At 56.3% G+C, this 18,646-nt stretch overlaps 7 protein-coding genes across 7 annotated transcripts; 6 read left to right on the top strand and 1 right to left on the bottom strand.

The window, feature by feature from the left end:
• The first annotated feature begins 771 nt into the window (after window positions 1–771).
• WHR41_04238 (uncharacterized protein) lies at window positions 772–2,871 on the top strand. Its single transcript, XM_069372844.1, has 2 exons — window positions 772–1,237; window positions 1,325–2,871. The coding sequence occupies exons 1-2, from the start codon at window positions 1,163–1,165 to the stop codon at window positions 2,363–2,365; spliced, it is 1,116 nt and encodes a 371-aa protein (XP_069230293.1). The 5' UTR covers window positions 772–1,162; the 3' UTR covers window positions 2,366–2,871.
• Window positions 2,872–3,034: 163 nt separating this feature from the next.
• On the top strand, window positions 3,035–4,921 carry WHR41_04237 (uncharacterized protein). Its single transcript, XM_069372843.1, has 2 exons — window positions 3,035–4,569; window positions 4,626–4,921. Exons 1-2 carry the CDS (start codon window positions 3,220–3,222, stop codon window positions 4,836–4,838), a joined length of 1,563 nt encoding a protein of 520 aa, XP_069230295.1. The 5' UTR covers window positions 3,035–3,219; the 3' UTR covers window positions 4,839–4,921.
• Window positions 4,922–5,291: 370 nt separating this feature from the next.
• On the top strand, window positions 5,292–6,807 carry WHR41_04236 (uncharacterized protein). The gene is made up of 2 exons (XM_069372842.1): window positions 5,292–6,048; window positions 6,112–6,807. The coding sequence occupies exons 1-2, from the start codon at window positions 5,876–5,878 to the stop codon at window positions 6,494–6,496; spliced, it is 558 nt and encodes a 185-aa protein (XP_069230296.1). The 5' UTR covers window positions 5,292–5,875; the 3' UTR covers window positions 6,497–6,807.
• Window positions 6,808–6,832: 25 nt separating this feature from the next.
• Window positions 6,833–8,299, bottom strand: WHR41_04235 (uncharacterized protein; the record flags this gene model as incomplete). Its single annotated transcript, XM_069372841.1, has 1 exon — window positions 6,833–8,299. One exon carries the CDS (start codon window positions 8,297–8,299, stop codon window positions 6,833–6,835), a length of 1,467 nt encoding a protein of 488 aa, XP_069230294.1.
• Window positions 8,300–11,045: 2,746 nt separating this feature from the next.
• Window positions 11,046–13,535, top strand: WHR41_04234 (uncharacterized protein; the record flags this gene model as incomplete). The annotated part of the gene is made up of 1 exon (XM_069372840.1): window positions 11,046–13,535. One exon carries the CDS (start codon window positions 11,046–11,048, stop codon window positions 13,533–13,535), a length of 2,490 nt encoding a protein of 829 aa, XP_069230254.1.
• Window positions 13,536–14,383: 848 nt separating this feature from the next.
• WHR41_04233 (uncharacterized protein) lies at window positions 14,384–15,667 on the top strand (the record flags this gene model as incomplete). The annotated part of the gene is made up of 2 exons (XM_069372839.1): window positions 14,384–15,213; window positions 15,267–15,667. 2 exons carry the CDS (start codon window positions 14,384–14,386, stop codon window positions 15,589–15,591), a joined length of 1,155 nt encoding a protein of 384 aa, XP_069230299.1. The 3' UTR covers window positions 15,592–15,667.
• A 1,614-nt stretch (window positions 15,668–17,281) lies between these two features.
• WHR41_04232 (uncharacterized protein) lies at window positions 17,282–18,637 on the top strand (the record flags this gene model as incomplete). Its single annotated transcript, XM_069372838.1, has 1 exon — window positions 17,282–18,637. One exon carries the CDS (start codon window positions 17,282–17,284, stop codon window positions 18,635–18,637), a length of 1,356 nt encoding a protein of 451 aa, XP_069230280.1.
• Window positions 18,638–18,646: the final 9 nt, after the last annotated feature.

Raw genomic sequence — 18,646 nt, 5'->3', positions numbered from 1 at the left:
CCTGATCATATAAGAAATCATGTCACGGGCGTGCGCACAGGTTGCTCAATGGACACGGATGGAATTTGAAACGTCGCGAGGACGGGGTCCGCGGAAAGCCATCGAGCGTAAAGTGACCTTTGCGCTCACTGCGGATATCCATCAGGGATAGAGAAGAGTAGCAGGGCCCAGAAAAGGGAGAAAAGGGGATTGGTGAGGCTGCAGACAAAGTATTTAAGCATCTATGTCTCCGTGAGTGCCTATGTCCCGAAGTGGGCAGCGCAGACATCACGCTGGCGAAAGTGATACAGCGAAGGCTCGAGACTGCTTCTCCCAGGCAACTCAACGGTGGTTGAGGAAGCATGCGGAGGGTCTACCCAGCATCAATGCAACAGACTGAAACAGTAGTAGCAAAGTCCAATCCAGGGTGATTCGCACAAATATTGCCCGTCCTCGAGCCCAACGGTCGCTGCCAGATGTCTCGCCTCCCTTCCAACCTCCCCGCACGACAGTCGCGGGGATGGGCCATTTGCGTTGGGCAATTTCCAAGTATGAGCATAGCCTAGAAACCTAACTAGGCGTTGCCGCGTTTTGGGCGCCTTGATCTCCGGCGAGAGGCTCTGACTGGGTTTGATTGGCGCGGAGGGGATCTGTGCTGGATGGCGCTATGATAACGCGGTCGCTGTGGCTGACCCGTAAGCAAGGCGCGCTCAGCTGGTGCGGAGTCGCCGAGAAGCACTCGGCCTGCCGTCCGTCGCACGCGAGCGCTCTCCCGTGCAACCAGCAGACGAACTGCGCCGGCGTTTGTGCGAGTATCTCGAGGTCAATTGAGTTTGAACGTGCAATATCGCTCAGTGCAAGCAAAGGGCAGGGTGAGACAATCTCACCTCCCTCCTCGCAAGAGGGGCGCCACAGCTGCGCGCGCACTGACGCCTGCGCTGATCGACGATTCGCTGCAACCTAGCCCACCCCTGCCGCCGTACGACCATAGATCGAGCCGTCACACGCCAACGCTTGCCGCTGCAAGCACTTACACCACTTTGCCAGTGACTTCACACCACCCTTGACCAGACCCGCCGACGACTCTGCAAGCACGGCACTGATCCTAAGCACAGTCTCGACCCGCTGTCGTCGACCTCCGCTTGCGTCTCCAACCAGACCACGGCCTTCTCGCAGGTCAGCCATGGCGGCTACATTCCAGACCGAGCGACCTCAGGATGTCGCCAACAAGGTCTTGCGCAGAGCTCAAGTCTCCAAGGTCAGCATGCAACGGTGCATGCGCTGCACTTACCTACTTGCGCAATCCATATCATAGGTCGCATCCATATTGACATCGTTCTTCCAGATGACCCGAGCCCTCCAAGACCGACTGGCGCTCGCCAACGTCAAGATCCAGAATGGCTGGGAAAACATGAGCCTCGACGCCATTGAACCTCAAGTCGAAGAGCGGATGAAGAAAAAGAGGACTGCCAGTAGCGTTGACACTATCTCTGACACTGCATCCACCACATCCAGCCGTCTGCACTCGAGCAGCGGCTTCGGCTCCTCCCCACTCACGGCGCCCATGTTCTCGGATGAGCTGCGATCTGGTGGCAGCGTCAAGCGCTTGAGACCTCTGAACCTCAACAGCTTTGCCTCGTCGGGCGCAGCGACCGGTCGTAGAAACAGATTCTCAGCTCGGGGTCAGCAAACCTGGAAGAAAAATCACGACCTTCCCGAGTCATCCCCTATCAAGCACACCAAGCACGCACACTTTGCATCAAACAACATCCAAAGTCTCTCCTTCATCTCGGAGGCATCGACTGTCCCTGACGACCCGCCGTCGCCTGAATTCAGCGAAGACGATGATGCCGACCTGCCGGTGCACAGCTTCCGCCTTAACCCAGCCACTCGGATTGCATCATCACCACCCCGCACACCACCACCAGAACGCCGATTGCAGAAACAGAACATCTCCTGGTCGCGCACACCAAAGACGAATGATGAGGGCGCCGACCTGCTGGTATACCTCGCCAACTCGCCGTCAGCTGGCAACAGCAGAACCATCAGGGCCGCTCACGCTCAGCCACCGTCCACCCCACCCTGCAAGTCCACTCCCCTGCCATCGTCTCATATGACGCCAGGAACAAGTGGAAGTGCATTCTTCGGCTTCGGCCCTCAGACTCCGAGCACAAATTTCAACTTTGCCGACTTTGTCAACGTCACGCCCAGCCCTGCGCAGGCGCCGTGGACTCGTACGCCTCTCGCGGGTAGGACTCCGAGCACGGCTACGGCGCGACGCAAGCTCAACTTCGACACACTCATGCCACCCACATCTAGCCCGAACATGGTCCGTCAAAACAAGGGAGAGGGTTCGGGCATGGAGCTGGGCGGCGAACTCAGGTGATAGAGTTCAAAAATCGTGAGGCATAAATGCATACGAGCATCACGGTAACAAATCACACCAATGACGACTGACGATCGCGCTATATGAGCGCCGTAATGCGGAAATACTCATGGAGCTGGCGCAACACCTCCAGCCAGGCAGCGCTGGATGGCCCGAAGGCAAGGAATTACGCGGAGGGCGAAATTGGATCAACACACAGCGAAGGATACCCACTGTCGTTTCAGACAGGCGAGCTGGACAGACTTGCCATTTTTCTGTTCTCTTTGCTATTTTTTCTCTTCTTCTTTTCTTTTGCGAAAAAATTCGCGTGCATGGGCTTTTCGTTGCGGTTCCGCGCACGTAACGGTTACTGGGCTGTAAGCGTGGGTTTTGCCGAGAACAGGCGTTTGAGAGAGCAGGTCCCTGCGTTCGTGCCTTTGCATGGCGAACTTAATGTTCTGAGCACTCTGAATGTGTGCTACTAGTAGTAGATAGCTGCTGTTATGTTTAATGTCGCCATTCAGAAAGTCCGCGCCCAGATATTGTCGTCGACTCTGTTTTATAGCCGCCGAGGACGACGCGTCGCGCGTTGAAACGCGCTAATGGACAAGCTAACGCGGCGGATCTCGGCTGGCGGCGGCGGCAGGAACCCTAGTTGACATGTGCCAGGGTTTCTACACGGCGCTGGCTTTGGGATTTGGAGGGCATAGGGGCGGAGGGCAGCCATACACCAACTGACTTCCGGCATTGAAGATACACCCCGCTGGAACGGCAACGGCAACGGCCGGATGATGCACGAACGATAGGCCTGACATCCAATTGATATCATCACACCGTCCGAGACGATTGCGCCCGCGCGCGCCCGATCAAGCGACATGAATTCCACCTACCTACAAGGCGCTGAACTGCCCACTTCGGCCCTCAACTTCATCGACAACGCCTCCGCCGCCTTCCAGCGCATTCCTGGCTCGGCGATCTTCATCCGTTACATCCAATCCTCCTACCAGAACGATCCCGTCCGCTCCGCAGTGGAACTCTTCCTCGTCATCTTCGCCGTCCGATACCTCCTCGCACCCTCCTACAGCACCAACCGAGCGAAGCACGTGCCTCTGACGGAAGATGAAATCGACGACTTGGTGGAGGACTGGACGCCAGAGCCGCTCGCCAACGAAGAGACGGAACTGGAGAGAATCGAAAACGACAAGCGACCCGTCATCGCCGGCCCCGCCGGCCCCAAGACCAAGCTGCAGAACGGCAAGACCGTGACCAACCTCGCCAGCTACAACCATTACAACTTCGCTTCGAACCCAGACTTGCTGAACAAGGCCGTCAACACCGTGCGCACCTACGGCGTCGGCCCTTGCTCGCCCCCAGGCTTCTACGGAACGCAGGACGTGCACATGAAGAGCGAGGCGGACATCGCGGCGCACCTGGGCGTGCCGGCTTGCATTATCTACGCGCAGAGCTTCAGCACCATTAGCTCCGTCATCCCGGCTTTCAGCAAGCGCGGCGACATCATTGTTGCCGACAAGGCTGTCAACTACCCCATTCGCAAGGGCTTGCAGATCAGCCGCTCGCAGGTGCGCTGGTATGAGCACAACGATATGGCCGACCTCGAGCGCGTGCTGCAGCGCGTGGTCAAGGAAGGCCAGGGCAAGCCTCTGACTCGCCGCTTCATCGTCACCGAGGGCCTCTTCGAGAATGTCGGCGACGTCGTTGACCTGCCTAAGCTCATCGAACTCAAGCTCAAGTACAAATTCCGTGTCATCCTCGACGAGACCTGGAGCTACGGCATCCTCGGCCGCACCGGCCGCGGCGTCACCGAGCAGCAGAACGTCGACCCGGAGAACGTGGACCTGCTCATCGGCGGGCTGGCCGGCGCGCTCGCATCTGGTGGCGGATTCTGCGCCGGCTCAGATGAGGTCGTCGAGCACCAACGCCTGTCCGCCGCCTCGTACACTTTCTCCGCTGCTCTGCCTGCTCTCCTGGCCACCACCGCATCCGAAACAGTCGCGCTGCTCCAAGAACAGCCGAGCATCATCCAGGGCCTGCGGGAGAACATCGTCACGATGCGCGCGCAGCTCGATCCACGTAGCGACTGGGTCCGCTGCACCAGTGCCCCCGAAGCCCCTGTCATGTTGCTCGTTCTCAAGGACGAGCATGTGCAGGCACGCAATTTGAGCATTTTGGATCAGGAACTGCTTCTGCAGGATTGCGTTGACGAGGTATGTTTGATTCTATATTCATACACATCACTGGACGAATACTGATTACTTTATAGGCTCTCGCAAACGGTGTCCTCATCACGCGCCTCAAGGCCATGCCCCTAGCTCTGGGCGCAACACCCAAGGATCTCACGAAGGAGTGGCGGCCGCAGCCGGCGCTGAAGGTCTGCATCACGACTGGCTTGTCGAAGAGAGACGTCGAGCGCGCAGGCGTGGTTGTCAGGCACGCGGTTACTACTGTGATGAAGAGCAAGAAGTGGCAGCGGTAGCTCGGGAGCAGGTACGGCCGGTGAGGCTGGAAGATTGTAGATCATACAGGGATGTAATGATAATGTTACTATATTTCAAGCTGTGACGATTCGTTGAACACAGGCAAAATCGGTGTCGAGCGGGATAGTTAGGATGAACATGCAGCAAGCCGGCGACCCTGCAACCCATGAGTGACACGAGCATCGACTTGCGGTCAGCACATCCGCATGGCCAGCAAGACACCGACTTATACAATTACGCATATCCGAACAAACTCACCAGGGCTTTGGGCGCGAGCGCAGACGCTCTACGGCGACGGGCGAATGATTGATTGCGCGGCTTGCCAGCGCGCTCCCGCACCTCCAGCCACCACTTCGGCTGCCGGCGGTGGCTGGTCCACGACGTAACGCGCGCCCACCATCACAGCCAGAGCTGCCCCTCGCGCCAGCGCCCGGCGCAGGCGCACCACTTTCCTCTTCCTCTTTTTGTGTCTCTGGCAAAACTAGCTACCACGAAGTGTCTCTGCGCCGCCTGCTTTTTTCGCTCTGTCTCTACGACCGCATCGCTAGCTATTCTTCCGCGAGCGCGCGCTACGAGTGGGACCGCTGGAACCCCGCGCTTCGCCGTCTCGTCTCGTCAGGTCTCGCTTTCGGGCTTTGGGCGCTGTTGCGCTGGCGCTGGAGAGAGAGTTGGAGGTTCGAGACTCGGAGTGGAGAGACTGCTGCGCTGGCGAGGGAGTCGGTTGAGGACAGACGGGTGTTCTGAGGAGCAGGGATCTCTTGCGACGACCGGATAGCCCGGCGCATACCTACCTACAAGGCGGCCACTCGCTCGCTGGACCCGCTTCACCGACGCTTTATTATACCGCGCTGCACGACCTCGTTGGCATACCCTTTCGGAGACCGCTATTCACCACACGGAGAGAGAAACTTTCGATCCTCTTTCTTGAAGAGTCCCCTCGCAGGACTCACTTCGCTTCCGATCACCACCCAGACCTGCCACTCCGGCCTATCACCCCCTCACATCGATCAAGCTGGCTCGCTCGTACGCCTCCAGCATGGCGCGCAGCGTCTCGCGCCAGCGCGTCATCGTCCGCCAGAGCTACTACTGGCCCGACCAGCAGCTGAACTTCTGGATCATCATCATGCTCGCGACGGGCGGCGTGCTGATCGGCGTCTTCGCGCAGTTCATCGTCATCCAGAACACGCTTGGAGGGCTGGGGATACCATGGTAAGCCCTCCCATCCCCCCTCCCAAACAACCCAGACTACAGAAACTGACTCGATCGCTCTAGGATCATGCCCTTCGGCATCTCCGTCGGCTCCCTGACCGTCCTCTTCATCTGGCTCATGCTCGTGCTCATCTGGCAACGCCGCTTACTCCCGGGCGTCGTCATGCTCGGCTCCTTCATCTTGCTTGTCCTCTACATCACGGGCGTCATCGCGACCGCCATCCAGCTCTTCGGGCCCGAAGGGAACATCAACGGCAACTGCCAGACGTACGTGTTCGGGAACCGCCAGAACCGCTTGGACCTCAACACGCTCGCGTGGCTGCAGCAGCAGAGCATTTGCCAGCAGTGGCAGGCGGCGTTTGCGTTTTGGATCATCGGGGCGGTGTTTTTGGTGTGGATGTTGGTGCTGGGCGGGATGGTTGCGAGAGGAGGGATCGGTGAGCGATGATGGGGTGAGAGTGAAGGGTGAAGGGAGAGGGGTTGACGGTTCTTTGGCTTTTCTGTCTTTTCTTTCTCTTCTTGTGACGATGTTAATACGGGTTTACGTGCATGACAACAACAAAATTCGGGATTGGGAATCAGGAGTTGGGCGGGAAGAGGGTGCGGATGGAAAAGGGGTAACAGTCTCTCTTTTCCTTCTCTTTCTCTCTATTTTCTTATTATTTCCTTATCGCTCTTCCGGCGTTCGAAGGTCACCGAAGCGAGCGAGCAACGATACCTACCGCCGTGTACATATACGCAACCTCATTTGAACCACCACTGCCCTCTCCTCCCCCTCTCCCTCTCACTTCTCAACAACCTCCCCTAAAACCCCCTTGACAACCTCCAAATCCGTCACCCCATCAACCCCCCAATTCGCCACCGCAAACCGCGCGGCCGCCCGACCCTCCCACCTCGTCCCGCTTACGTAAATCCTCCTCGACGCATTAACCCTCTCCACCAACCCCTCGTTCAGAGCTTCATCCTTCGCCCGAAACAGCACGATGACGTACACGCACGCCAGCCGCTCTTCGAGCGAAGCGCCGGGATCGAGGGGCAGCAGTTCGTAGCCCGAGGAGGGGGCCGCGACGTAAGCCGCGATGCTGCGCGCGAGGGCGATTTGCTTCTCCAGGATGGAGAGGTAGCCGGCGCGGCCGTGCGCGGCGAGCGAGGCGTAGATGGGGAGGGCGCGGAAGCGGCGGGAGTTTTCGAGGCCGATGTGCAATGGGGAGGGGATCGCGTCTGGGCTGGAAGCGGCGGAGGAGGAGAGGTAGGCGGCGCTGGGGTTTTGGAAGACGCGCTGGGCGAGCGGGAGGCTTTTCGTAAGGATGAAGCCGCTGTCGTAGGGCACGTTGAGCATTTTGTGCGCGTCACCGGTAATGCTGTCGGCGAGGTGGAGGCCGGTTACGCCGGCTTGCAGGGTGGTGTAGGAGGGGTTGGTGATGGTTGGGGAGAGGAGGAGGCGGGCTTGCAGGCCGAAGGCGGCGTCGACGTGGATCCAGGCGCCGTGGGTGTCAGCTAGTGAGCGAAGGGTTGTGAGTTCGGCGAGGCCCGTGGTGGCGAAGAGGCCGGTGTTGACTTCGGCAGCGGAGATGGCGATTATGGAGGCAGAGTTGGGTTTGGAGAGGTGGGTTTGGAGGAGGTCGTGGGAGAAGCGGTGGGGAGCGGAGGGGTCGGAGACGTCGATGACTGAGTTGTGGCCCAGGCCGAGGATGGAGGCTGCTTTGCGGAGGGACGAGTGTGGGACTGTGGTGAGGATTTGGATGGTTTGGATGCCTGCCTTCTGGGTGGCGGCGAGGAGGCCGTCGTCTGAGACGTTTGCTTCGGTGCCTCGTCGTCTTGCGGCTTCGGCGACGATGTGCTCTCGGCCGCAAGCTAGGCCCACGACGTTGCTGGCTGTGGCTCCGGTGGTGAAGGTCCGATGTGGCCAGTCTGACGGCTCAAACTCAAGTAGTCTGGAGAGCATTTTCAAGGCGGCATCTTCCACGTTGGTTGCGACTGTTTCGTTCGGCAGATGCACCTGGACATTCTGGTCCTCTTCGACGGCAAGCTTGTCGGCGAATGTTGCGATTGGCAGGGAGCCTCCAGTGACGAAGCCGTAGTACCTAGATGACTTAGAGCTGCCATTGAGCGCGGGTACAATATCATTCTCGAGGTGATGCTGTGCCTGCTCATAGCCAATGCCATCGGAGGGGAGGTCGGTCAGCAAGGTCGAGCGAGCATGCTCGAGGGCAGCCTGGCTTGGAAGAACGAGATCTCCTTGAGTAGACATGATGAGACAAGGTAAATACAGAATAGAGATAGAGGGATGATATAACGCTGGTATGGGAAATCGCCTCGCTTAAATCGCCGTGTCAATGGATCGAGTCACAGCCGATATCAGCCTCGAATTACCTTTTGTTGCCCGAACATACGGCCGGCTACAACATCAGGCTTACCGAGGCAAAGGAGTCCTTCTAATGGCTGTGAGCCAGAGATTTGCAAGTCGCAAACGCACCTGAAGGTTTCGTGTTATAAATGGCAAAATCCACTTGTGAGAATCGATTTGAAGATTGCGAAAAGGAAGCTGAATGTATATGGACCCTGAATGCACGTGAACACGCGAACCCCGCAAATTGTCCGCGTCCAGGCAGGCGCGCGCGCTTCTGTTCGAACCCATGATAACAATCGTCTCAACTTGACGGCATCGCCACTGACGATCCGACACTGCGCACGACACCGGAAATGCGCAGGGTATACAGAGATGCTGGACCCAAATGACGCGCAATAACTTAGACTTGCACCTTCGCTGGCTGGTCTCGACTAAGCCTTCGTTGCCGCCAGACGTCTTTCTTCCACCCGCGTCGGCCTCATTCAACTCGGTCGCCACAGCTCCTTCCCATGATATTGATGACATTCCCGACGGAGCATTCGACGGAGAGCTCAGCGACGCGACGACCGAGGCGCCGGAAGAGCCAGCCACTCAGACTGGACCGGGACGGGAAATGGCGCGACTAAGAGCCGCACCCAGTTCAAGTAGCAAGCCACGCTTTGTCTCAATACCGACTGGATCACAGACTCAGGATGATAGGGTGGAGAGCAGGCGCGATGGTCAGTGGAATCAGGTGAGCCAGTCTGCAACAAAGCTGGAGTCCATTCCGCAGACACCGGTAAAAAATGCTTGGAGCCTTCCGACCTCAGGGAATAGCGTGGAAATTATGGACTTGACCGAAAGCTTGCATAAACTGAAGAGCCCCTCACTTGATCGTGTGGTCAAGAATGGCAGTGGACGAAAAAGAAAGAGCGAGGAATACAGGGCGGATTTGAACGATTGCCCTCAGCATGGCTCGCCGGTGTCTTCAAAGGTGCAACGAACGGCATTACGCCCAGTGCCACACGTCAAGCAGATAAAGCCCGATCCGGACACGACCATGGGTTACACAACGATTGACAAGATTATGGATGACGCGCCGTCCGAACCTCCTCCGCCATATTCCACAGTCGTGCCGCAACCTGTATCACGTTCTGCAACGTCAGCATCTGGGTCGCGCAATGCCCGTCGACAGCGTACAGTCATGCCCGATTCCGAAGAAGATGACGAGGATGTCCATGTCATGATTCCTACGAGCCCTGGCAACCGGAGTTCCCCAAAAACTAAACGTTCCGTTAGAGTGGCTACGGTAAAAGATTCTCCACTTGCATCAAGGCAGGCCTCACATTCAGCTTCTCCGTCAAAGCCTTCCTCTTCCTCGGATGCCGCCAAACCGCCGGCTTCTTCAAGCACGCAAGGAGAGCCGAAATCAGCTCTGGAGCTGGAAGATCGCCATCGTTTGGACAGTTTCTTCGATCTCTCCTCGGATGCCATCAGAAGGATTCTGGAGGACCTCAAGGCCCGCGAGGATGCAATTAGCGAGGAGATTGTGGAGTGCGTCGACAATGAGGATCTTATTGGCGAGGAAGAGAAGCAGAACCAACTTGTGCAAATAGAAAAACGGATGAACGCCCTCAAAAGACTTCAAAGTCTACCGCAACAACGCGAAAAGCTCCTGGTGAAAAAGGAAGAGGCGTTGGTTAAGGTGCGGGTGGCCGTTAAGACAAAATCAGGACTCGCTGAAGCTCGAGTAGAGAATTCCAAATGCAAGAAAGATCTTAACGACTTTGAGGCGGAATGCCTGCATTTGCTGGATGTCTGCGAGCAAGATATCAACAAGTGTCTAAGGAGGGCTGGTGCGAGCAACAAGAAGACAGATCTTCAATCAGTCGCTGTCGAGGCTACCCAGCCTAGGAAACCAGCGGCAGGATTAGCTGAGGCTGGAGATATCAGCCCGGCTCGCGTCGCTCAGACACAAGCGCAGACCAACGTGTTTGAGTACATGCAGGAAAATCGAGCTGCTCCGACGGCACCCAAGCAGCTATCGATGGCGCCGCCACCTCGACCGGAGCACTTCTCACCTCCACGAAAGGAGAGGGCACGACCAGACCAACGAGTTGCATTCGCCGCTGATACGAACATGATTGACGACTATTCTGACCACGACGAGCCGCTCTTCGGCAACAACATGGGGACACCGCCTGCTCCATTCATCGATCATCAGGACGATTTTGGGGTCGAAGATGACGATGAAATGCTTCAATTTGCGGAGGACATCGAAAATTCAGGCTTGCCTGCGAAGCCTGTCCGCCCCGTGGCTGATCGCCCGGTCTTCCACGAGACCTCAGCAAACAGCCAGTCCATTCCATTAGAATCCAGTGCAAAGAAACGCAAGACGCTGCAAGCAATCGATGCCGATGCTGAACTTGCGGATCTTTTCCGCTTTCCTTGGTCTGATGATGTTGCGAAGACGCTCAAGCATCGCTTCAAGCTGAAGGGATTCCGGCAAGGACAAGTCGGAGCCATCAATGCAACGCTCGGCGGCAAAGATGTTTTCGTCCTCATGCCGACCGGTGGCGGCAAGTCTCTGTGCTACCAACTGCCGTCACTGATCACTTCTGGGAAAACAAAGGGTGTGACGGTTGTGATATCACCGTTGCTCAGTCTAATGGAAGATCAAGTGCACCACCTCCGAGCTCTGCAGATCCAAGCATACCTCATCAACAGCGAGACGAAGGTGGAAGAGCGCCGTGCAATCTTCGACGCGTTCAACGAGCCCAACGTACAAGACTTTGTTCAGCTTCTTTATGTGACTCCGGAAATGCTCAGCAAAAGTCAAGCTATCACAAATGCCTTCAGCAGGCTATATAACAAGGGCCAGCTTGCACGACTAGTAATTGACGAAGCTCACTGCGTCAGTCAATGGGGCCACGACTTCCGCCCGGACTACAAGCTGATTGGCGATGTCCGGAGACAATTTCCTCGGTTACCTGTCATGGCTCTCACTGCAACAGCCACCGAAAACGTCAAAGTTGATGTAATTCACAACCTTGGCATCGACGGGTGCGAGGTCTTCGCGAGAAGCTTCAACCGACCAAACCTCTACTACGAGGTGCGCCAGAAAGGCAAAGGTAAGGAAGATCTGGAAGCTATAGCACAGCTTATCCAGAACAACCACCGTGGCCAGACTGGTATCATCTACTGCTTGTCGCGTAAGAACTGCGAGGATGTGGCCAAGTCTCTAGCGAAGGAGTACAGGATTCGAGCGCACCATTTCCATGCGGGCATGGAGCCAGCCGAAAAGTCAGACATTCAGAAAAAATGGCAAGCTGGACAGTATCATGTCATTGTGGCCACCATCGCATTCGGCATGGGTATTGACAAGGCCAATGTTCGCTATGTAATACACCACAGTATGCCCAAGAGCTTGGAAGGTTACTACCAGGAGACTGGCCGTGCGGGACGCGACGGCAAGGAATCCAGCTGCTACCTCTTCTACGGCTTCCAAGATGCTGGCAAGCTGAGGCGTATGATCGATGACGGAGAGGGAAGCAGAGAGCAGAAGGACCGCCAGCATCAGATGTTGCGCAAAATGACTTCGTACTGCGCCAACAGAGCCGTCTGCCGGCGTGTGCAGGTGCTCGCTTACTTCAGCGAACGGTTTGATGCCGCGGACTGTAATAGTCAGTGCGACAACTGCAACTCGACATCCGTGTTTGAGGAGAGAGATTTGACAGATTATGCTGTACACGCCATCAACCTTCTGGAAGAGCTTCAGGGAGAGAAAGTCACTCTGATCTACTGCATGGACGTCTTTAGAGGCGCTCAAACGAGGAAAGTCACCGACGCGGGTCACAACAGGCTTGACAACCACGGCAAAGGCAAGGGACTGGACCGAGGTGACATCGAGCGGCTATTCAACGAGCTTCTCAGCGAAGGTGGATTGAAGGAATACAACGAGGTCAACCGCAGCGGCTTCGCCAACCAGTACATGCAGCTCGGTCCCAGAGCAATCGATTTCAAGCGCAGGAGGCGGCAGCTCAAAATCCAGGTCTGCACCTCGCCGAACGGCAAAGCGAAGGCTCTTATGAAGAAGGCTTCATCGAAGGACACTACTTCAAAGTCAAAGAAGGCCACGGGCTCAAGAGCGGAGCTTCCGATCTCGACATTCGTGTCCTCGCCTATACAGCAAGCTGTGGCTAATCGCGGACAAGGCCGTCAGCCTCAACGAGAAAACCGGTTTTCTAGATACGCCTTTGACGAGTTCACTGTTCCTGATGATGAAAACGAGGAAGACTACAGTGACAGTAATGATGGCTTTGAGCCCATACGAGAGGGAAGCCGTCTCGACCTGCCAGCGCCGAAGAGGAGTCTTGGCCAACGCATCACTGCCGACGCCACGATGGGCGGCCTCAATGAGATCCATCGGGCTGTCGTTGAGCAATTTGTGCAAAAGGCCAAAGAGGTTGTTGAGCGCATCAAGAACGACGATCACCTCCACGGCGTCCCATTCACCGACACTATGTTGCGCCAGATGGCTATCCAGTTCACCGAGACCGAGGATCAGATGCTCCAGGTTTCCAATATCGACCCGGAGATGGTGCGTCGCCATAGTAAAAAATTCACGAAGCTCGTCAAGGACTGCCACCGTCAGTACAACGAAATGATGAGTGCCACGGACGACGCACAAATTATGGATCCCAACCTGCGAAACGTCATAGACCTGGTCAGCGACGACGACGATGAGGATAACGACGACTATGGGCCTAGCATCAACGGCTCCGACATGGACGACGGAGAAGAAGAAGAGCAAGAGTCCAGCGGATATTTCCAGCCGGACGCCCGCGTACAAGCCTTCAACCAGCGCTTTGCAAACTCGCAGCTCACCGCCAATAATTCATACGCCGCCGCTACTCAAAGTCAAGCCGGCAAGAAGGCAGCGAAGCCCAGAAAGCACAAGTGGAAAGCAAGGGGCAGCGCGTCCTACGGCAAGCGCAAGGCTTCCGATGGGGGTTCGCGAGCTGGTGGATCGAGAACGTCAGGTCGTGGTGGTGGGGCCTCGAATAGTAGATCTTCGAAGAAGTCGGCGAGCAGCAGCGCAGCAGGTAAACGCTCTGGCGGCGGCGCATCGGGTGGCTTTTCGATGATGCCGACGTAGCCGCTCGTTCTGAAGGACGTGAGAGTGACGCCTGAACTTTTTGCTGGGTTATGATGATATGTATTAGCTACGTAGATGACTGGCCGGGCGGCTAAGCGTGTTGTAATGTCGGATTGCTCTTGCTGTCCAAGATACCCTCATGTATACAAATACATTCATGAAGAACAGCAAAACGTACTAACAAGCTCGGATCCTCGGGAAAGGCGGTCGTCTTGCTTTTATGTTTTACGTCAAACATCACCAGTGCTGCACGTTCGTACAAAGACTCGCTTCCAAAGGCCAGCGGTGAAGCCACCGAAGCGAACAAACATGGAAGACACCGAGCTTTTAGGGCTCTGAGCAGAAATCTCGTTTTCCACGACCATTAATGGGTAGGCGCGTTGATGGTGCTCTGACCACGCTAGATATAGGCGAAACGCGCTACAGTCTTAAGCGTACGCTACTTACCCTAGATTGGTCTTTCCAAGGAGCTGAGAGAACCATCGAAGATAACCCTAACAACCACGAAAGCGATGGCGCACAAGTTTCTAGACGAGAAGCCTAATCTAGGCCATCTAGACCACTTCGCTCGAGGAAATTGGCATGCTGACCAAGTTTGGTAGTCCACTTCGCTCGCTTGAACGGTGATGCTGTTCGGATACATGCGCATGCAATGGTACTATACTGCGAGCTATATGCAAGCGAGCTGAGCCCCTTAGGGCTGCGAGTATATCCAAGTCACTCCAGGCTCCGATGAAAAGGCGAGCTAATTGCATTGATCAATCGCAGTCTGCCACCGTTCACAGCCTCTCTACCTTGACAAACGTACTCTGCAAAACCTTGCTTTTACTTTTACATCCTCTTCCGAGATGCTCGGCGCGTCTTTGGTCGCTCTCGCCTTCGCGGCTCGACTAGTAGTAGCTGCTCAAACCGGAGTTGTTGGCTCTGCTACTGGCTTCGCGAGCGGTGTTACTGGAGGAGGCAACGCGAAGGCCGCAGCCCCTGCAGACATTGACGAATTGGAAGCATGGCTGACCGACGATGAGCCGCGTGTCATTCTTCTGGACAAGGAGTACAACTTCCTGGACTCCATGGGCACCACGACCGAGGAAGGCTGCCGTCCTGCCAGCAATACCTGTGGGAGCAAAGGCCAAGACGCTCTCGATGGCCCCAATTGGTGCAGTGCCGATTACCCCGTCGTCTCCGTCACCTACGACGTCTCAGCCACGAAGCCGATCGATATCAAGTCGAACAAGTCCATTGTCGGTGTCGGCGACAAGGGTGTCATCCGCGGCAAGGGCTTCAGACTCGTCAGCGGCGCGGAGAACATCATCCTGCAGAACTTCCACATCACCGAGTTGAACCCGGAGTACATCTGGGGCGGCGACGCCATCCAGATGTCCGGCACCGACCTCGTCTGGATCGACCACATGAAATTCTCCCTGATCGGCAGGCAGATGATCGTGACCGGCTACGAGACCGCCGGCCGTGTCACCATCTCCAACAGCGAGTTCGACGGCGTCACCAACTGGAGCGCCAGCTGTAATGGCGAGCACTACTGGACCATGCTCCTCATCGGCGAGCAGGACAAGATCACCCTGGCCAACAATTGGATCCACAGCACCAGCGGGCGCTCCCCGAAGGTCGGCAAGACCACTACTCTTCACGCAGTCAACAACTTCTTCGACACCAACGGCGGGTGAGTACTATTGCAAGCTCGAAATTACTTATCAAATGCTAACACAAACTCAGCCACAACTTCGACGTGGAGCAAGGCGCCAAGATCCTGCTCGAGGGCAACGTCTTCAAGAACTGCAAGACCCCCATGACCCAACAGACGCTGGACGTGACCAGCGGTCTGTTCAACGTCGCGACTGCAGCTGATGGCTCCTCTTGCTCTGCTGCTCTTGGCCGCGTATGCCAGCAGAACTCCATGACCGGCTCGGGAGACTTTGGTTCGTTCAGCGACCTCGCCGCTGTGGAGGCTATTGCTGAGGCAGGTTCCGTCTGGAAGGCGACGTCCGCGCGGCCGGTTCCTTCTATTAGCAGGAAGGTCGGCGTTGGCAAGCTTGGTTGAACTGCAGGATAGGAGTTGCTGAAAGCTGCATAAATCAGTATATAGACAATGTATCCGCACGCGGGATTCGTTGGGATTTCGTCAAGCTAGTCCATCAAGCCCACACATATCAAGAGATAGCCAGTGTTCTCGGTTAGGCGTCTCACGATAAACTCATGGTAGCTGCTTTTAGGGATTTGTTGATTAATAGACTAGAGCGACTGTAGATGCTGCTCAAGTACTACTCTTTCAACATGACACGTCGTCCCTAGTCAAGATCAATTGAGCATGGAGTTGGGCCAAGTGTGTCCTCATACCCTACGACGTACATGGTGACTCCTTGAGCATATCTCATTGCGTCTCATCGGAGGGGAACCTGGTGTGCTTTTTCGGGTTTGATATGCTCAACATCAGTAGCAAAAAGGGCTGAGGGGTGGGGATTTATTCGATCACGACACATGCAGCGACTCCAAATACCTCATTAAACATGAGTAGCACGCCCTCATCATTGGTAAAAGTGCATTCTTCCAAATACGTATAGACGCTATGATCATACAATGAGGCATTGTTGTAACACTGTGGGATCATTCACTCCTCACTTCAAACTTTCCCTTTTAGGAAGTCGGGAGATATCCTCAAAGCTATACCGTATCCCAGCACTAGAGCACGTCAAGAGAGCGGTCTCGAGCGATCTAGATGTCTTTTCGTTAGCTACTCATGACCTGTACGTATACGCATCGTTCTGGGGATAGTGCCGTGCAAGGAAGGGTGTTACGCGCTTCTTTCATTGGGTGTGCTTGAATCCTCGATATGCCAATAAACCAATCATTCGAGGCGATAACGTTACAGCAAGTAGTGCAAGTTGAAGCGCAAGATCTTCTGCATACGTTGGTGCTATGTTTGGTGGGAGATTCGTGAAGGGAGGCCCGCCAAAACAGCCTTCAATCTGGGTATGCTCCTTGACATCAAGTGTCGATAACTCGGTCAATTTTAGCGCAAATGTTACCAAAAAATGTGCAAAAAAACCCGCTGCCGGCAGGATTCGAACCTACGCGCCCGAAGGCATCAGATAGCTGATGGAAATGGCCATTCAAGTCTGACTCGTTAACCACTCCGACACAGCAGCTTATTGGTGAACGTCCTTTTGTTTAAAGTACTATATACTTTGAAAAATGTTGCCCCGTGCCACAGCAAAGTACTAGAATGTGAACCAAATGCAATAGAGCATGGGCAACGAAAGTTGCAATTCTCGAGGGCGATGGCCAAGAAGAGACAAAAGGGTGATGCCTGAAATTTCACCATCTGCTGTCAGCAGGCATCAAACCGTCGAGAACGAGGTCTACTTCGTCCAGACTGAATTGAGAAGGTAGGTTTGAATCTAGCTAGGAGCTGATTCGAATCTACGCTCCCGAAATGGTGAGATTCGAACCTGCTAGAGTAGGAAGATTCGAATTCAGTAGCTGAATCGAACCTGCGCTTCCGAAATGATGAGACAAGAAGATTCGAGCCTGCTATAATTTAAACCTGTGCTTCGGGAGGACGATACCCGCAACGACGTCGACGGACTTCGAACTCGAGAAGCCAGCTACTGTGCGTACCGTTAACGAACACAAGCAACACCCACGCCGCGACTCCGTCCTTTAAACCTCCCGACCAAAACCCAATCAGATCGGGCTCCTAAAATCAAACAAGCCTCTCCAGCCTGCCAAACATGATTTCCACCGACCAATCCTACCTAGACACAACAACCCTACTCGCACCCGACTTCTCTCCCACCTCCTACGCCAACACCCTCATTCACGCGACCAACAATGCCTCCGACACGCCCCTGGACCTTTCCACGCCGCTCTCGCGTGTCCTCTTCGACGTTCAGGAAGTAGATACGCGCATCGACGCGCTCACGACAAAGAACGCCGACAGCATCGTCGCGCACACGCAGACACAGGCGCAGGCGAGCGGGCACGTCCTTGAAGAGCTGGAGACGCAGGTGGGCAGTCTGAGGGAGAGCTATGAGAGGCTGGAGAGGGAAGTCGGAGAGCGCTGGGAGCAGGCGGAGCAGGTCAGACTTGCGGCGGAGCGCATGGTGAAGACGCTTAGGCTTGGGAGGAGCGTGCAGCGTGCGCTTGTGCTGGGCAGGCAGCTGCAGGGTCTGGTAGAAGAGGTGTCTGCGCCGCATGGGAGGGGTGGGGAGAAGAGCATGGTGCCTGCTGCCCATGCGCTGCTGGGCCTGAGGGAGCTGTTCGCGGCGACGGGCAAGGGAGAGGAGGCCGAGGGCATGGGCAGGGTACAACTGGTGACAACACTCCGCAACGAAGTCGTCAACCCCTCCGAGCGCACCCTCCTCTCTCGCGCCCAGCAGACCGTCCGCGAGTTCAGCATGTCCTCCCTCGCCTCCGGCGCCGGCAGCCAAACCAACACGACAGTAGGCACCTACAAAGAAACCGAAGACACCAAGTCGCGCGCCACGCACGCCCTGCACACCCTCTACCTCCTCTCGCCCGCCAAACCCTCCGCCAGCCCCGAAACCTTCACCCCGACCCTCCTCATCAACGCGCTTCAAACCTACCTCCAAACAGCCCTAACCAGCTCCCTCGCCTCCCTCGCCCGCGCCCTCGCAACCCTCCCTACTCTCGACCGAACCCTCCTCGAGATCGCCGCGCGCTGTCAAAACATCGTCGCGCTCGAAGCGCTGCTCTCGGCCACCCACGCGCCCGCGCACCCCCTGCTCGCGTCCCCAGACCCAACCGCGCCGACATCGAACTTCCTCGACCCCCTGCTCCGGCACCTCGACACGTCCTCGCTGCCGTCGTACTTCTGGCGCTCGCTGGCGAACCAGCTGTCGAGCCGCGTGCAGGAAATCCTCAATCGTGGGGGCGTGAGCGCGCGCACGCTGCGGTCGAACCGTGATAAGGTCAGGGAAGCGGTGCGGGAGTGCGTGGACAGGGGCAGCAGGCTGCCGCAGGTTTCGGGGCTGAGAGGGGGCAGCGAGGAGGGGCGGACGAGGAGGAATTGGGAAAGGGAGGCGGCGGTTATGGTGGGGAGTATTGTTGGGCCGTTGGGGAGGTAGGGTACAGGG

The sequence above is a fragment of the Cladosporium halotolerans genome, assembly GCF_011745625.1.
Source record: "Cladosporium halotolerans strain TM138-S3 chromosome Unknown Sca11, whole genome shotgun sequence".
Classification (NCBI taxonomy): Eukaryota; Fungi; Ascomycota; class Dothideomycetes; order Cladosporiales; family Cladosporiaceae; genus Cladosporium; species Cladosporium halotolerans.
The sequence above is the reverse complement of the archived record's forward strand: the minus strand, read 5'-3'. Positions and strand labels throughout refer to the sequence as shown.

Bases quoted from the DNA above. Each gene is read 5' to 3' on its own strand.
- WHR41_04238 (XM_069372844.1), top strand. From the start codon at position 1,163: ATGGCGGCTACATTCCAGACCGAGCGACCTCAGGATGTCGCCAACAAG. The intron at 1,238-1,324 runs GTCAGCATGCAA...TCGTTCTTCCAG, and splicing joins GCAGAGCTCAAGTCTCCAAG to ATGACCCGAGCCCTCCAAGA.
- WHR41_04237 (XM_069372843.1), top strand. From the start codon at position 3,220: ATGAATTCCACCTACCTACAAGGCGCTGAACTGCCCACTTCGGCCCTC. The intron at 4,570-4,625 runs GTATGTTTGATT...ATTACTTTATAG, and splicing joins TGCAGGATTGCGTTGACGAG to GCTCTCGCAAACGGTGTCCT.
- WHR41_04236 (XM_069372842.1), top strand. From the start codon at position 5,876: ATGGCGCGCAGCGTCTCGCGCCAGCGCGTCATCGTCCGCCAGAGCTAC. The intron at 6,049-6,111 runs GTAAGCCCTCCC...CGATCGCTCTAG, and splicing joins GGAGGGCTGGGGATACCATG to GATCATGCCCTTCGGCATCT.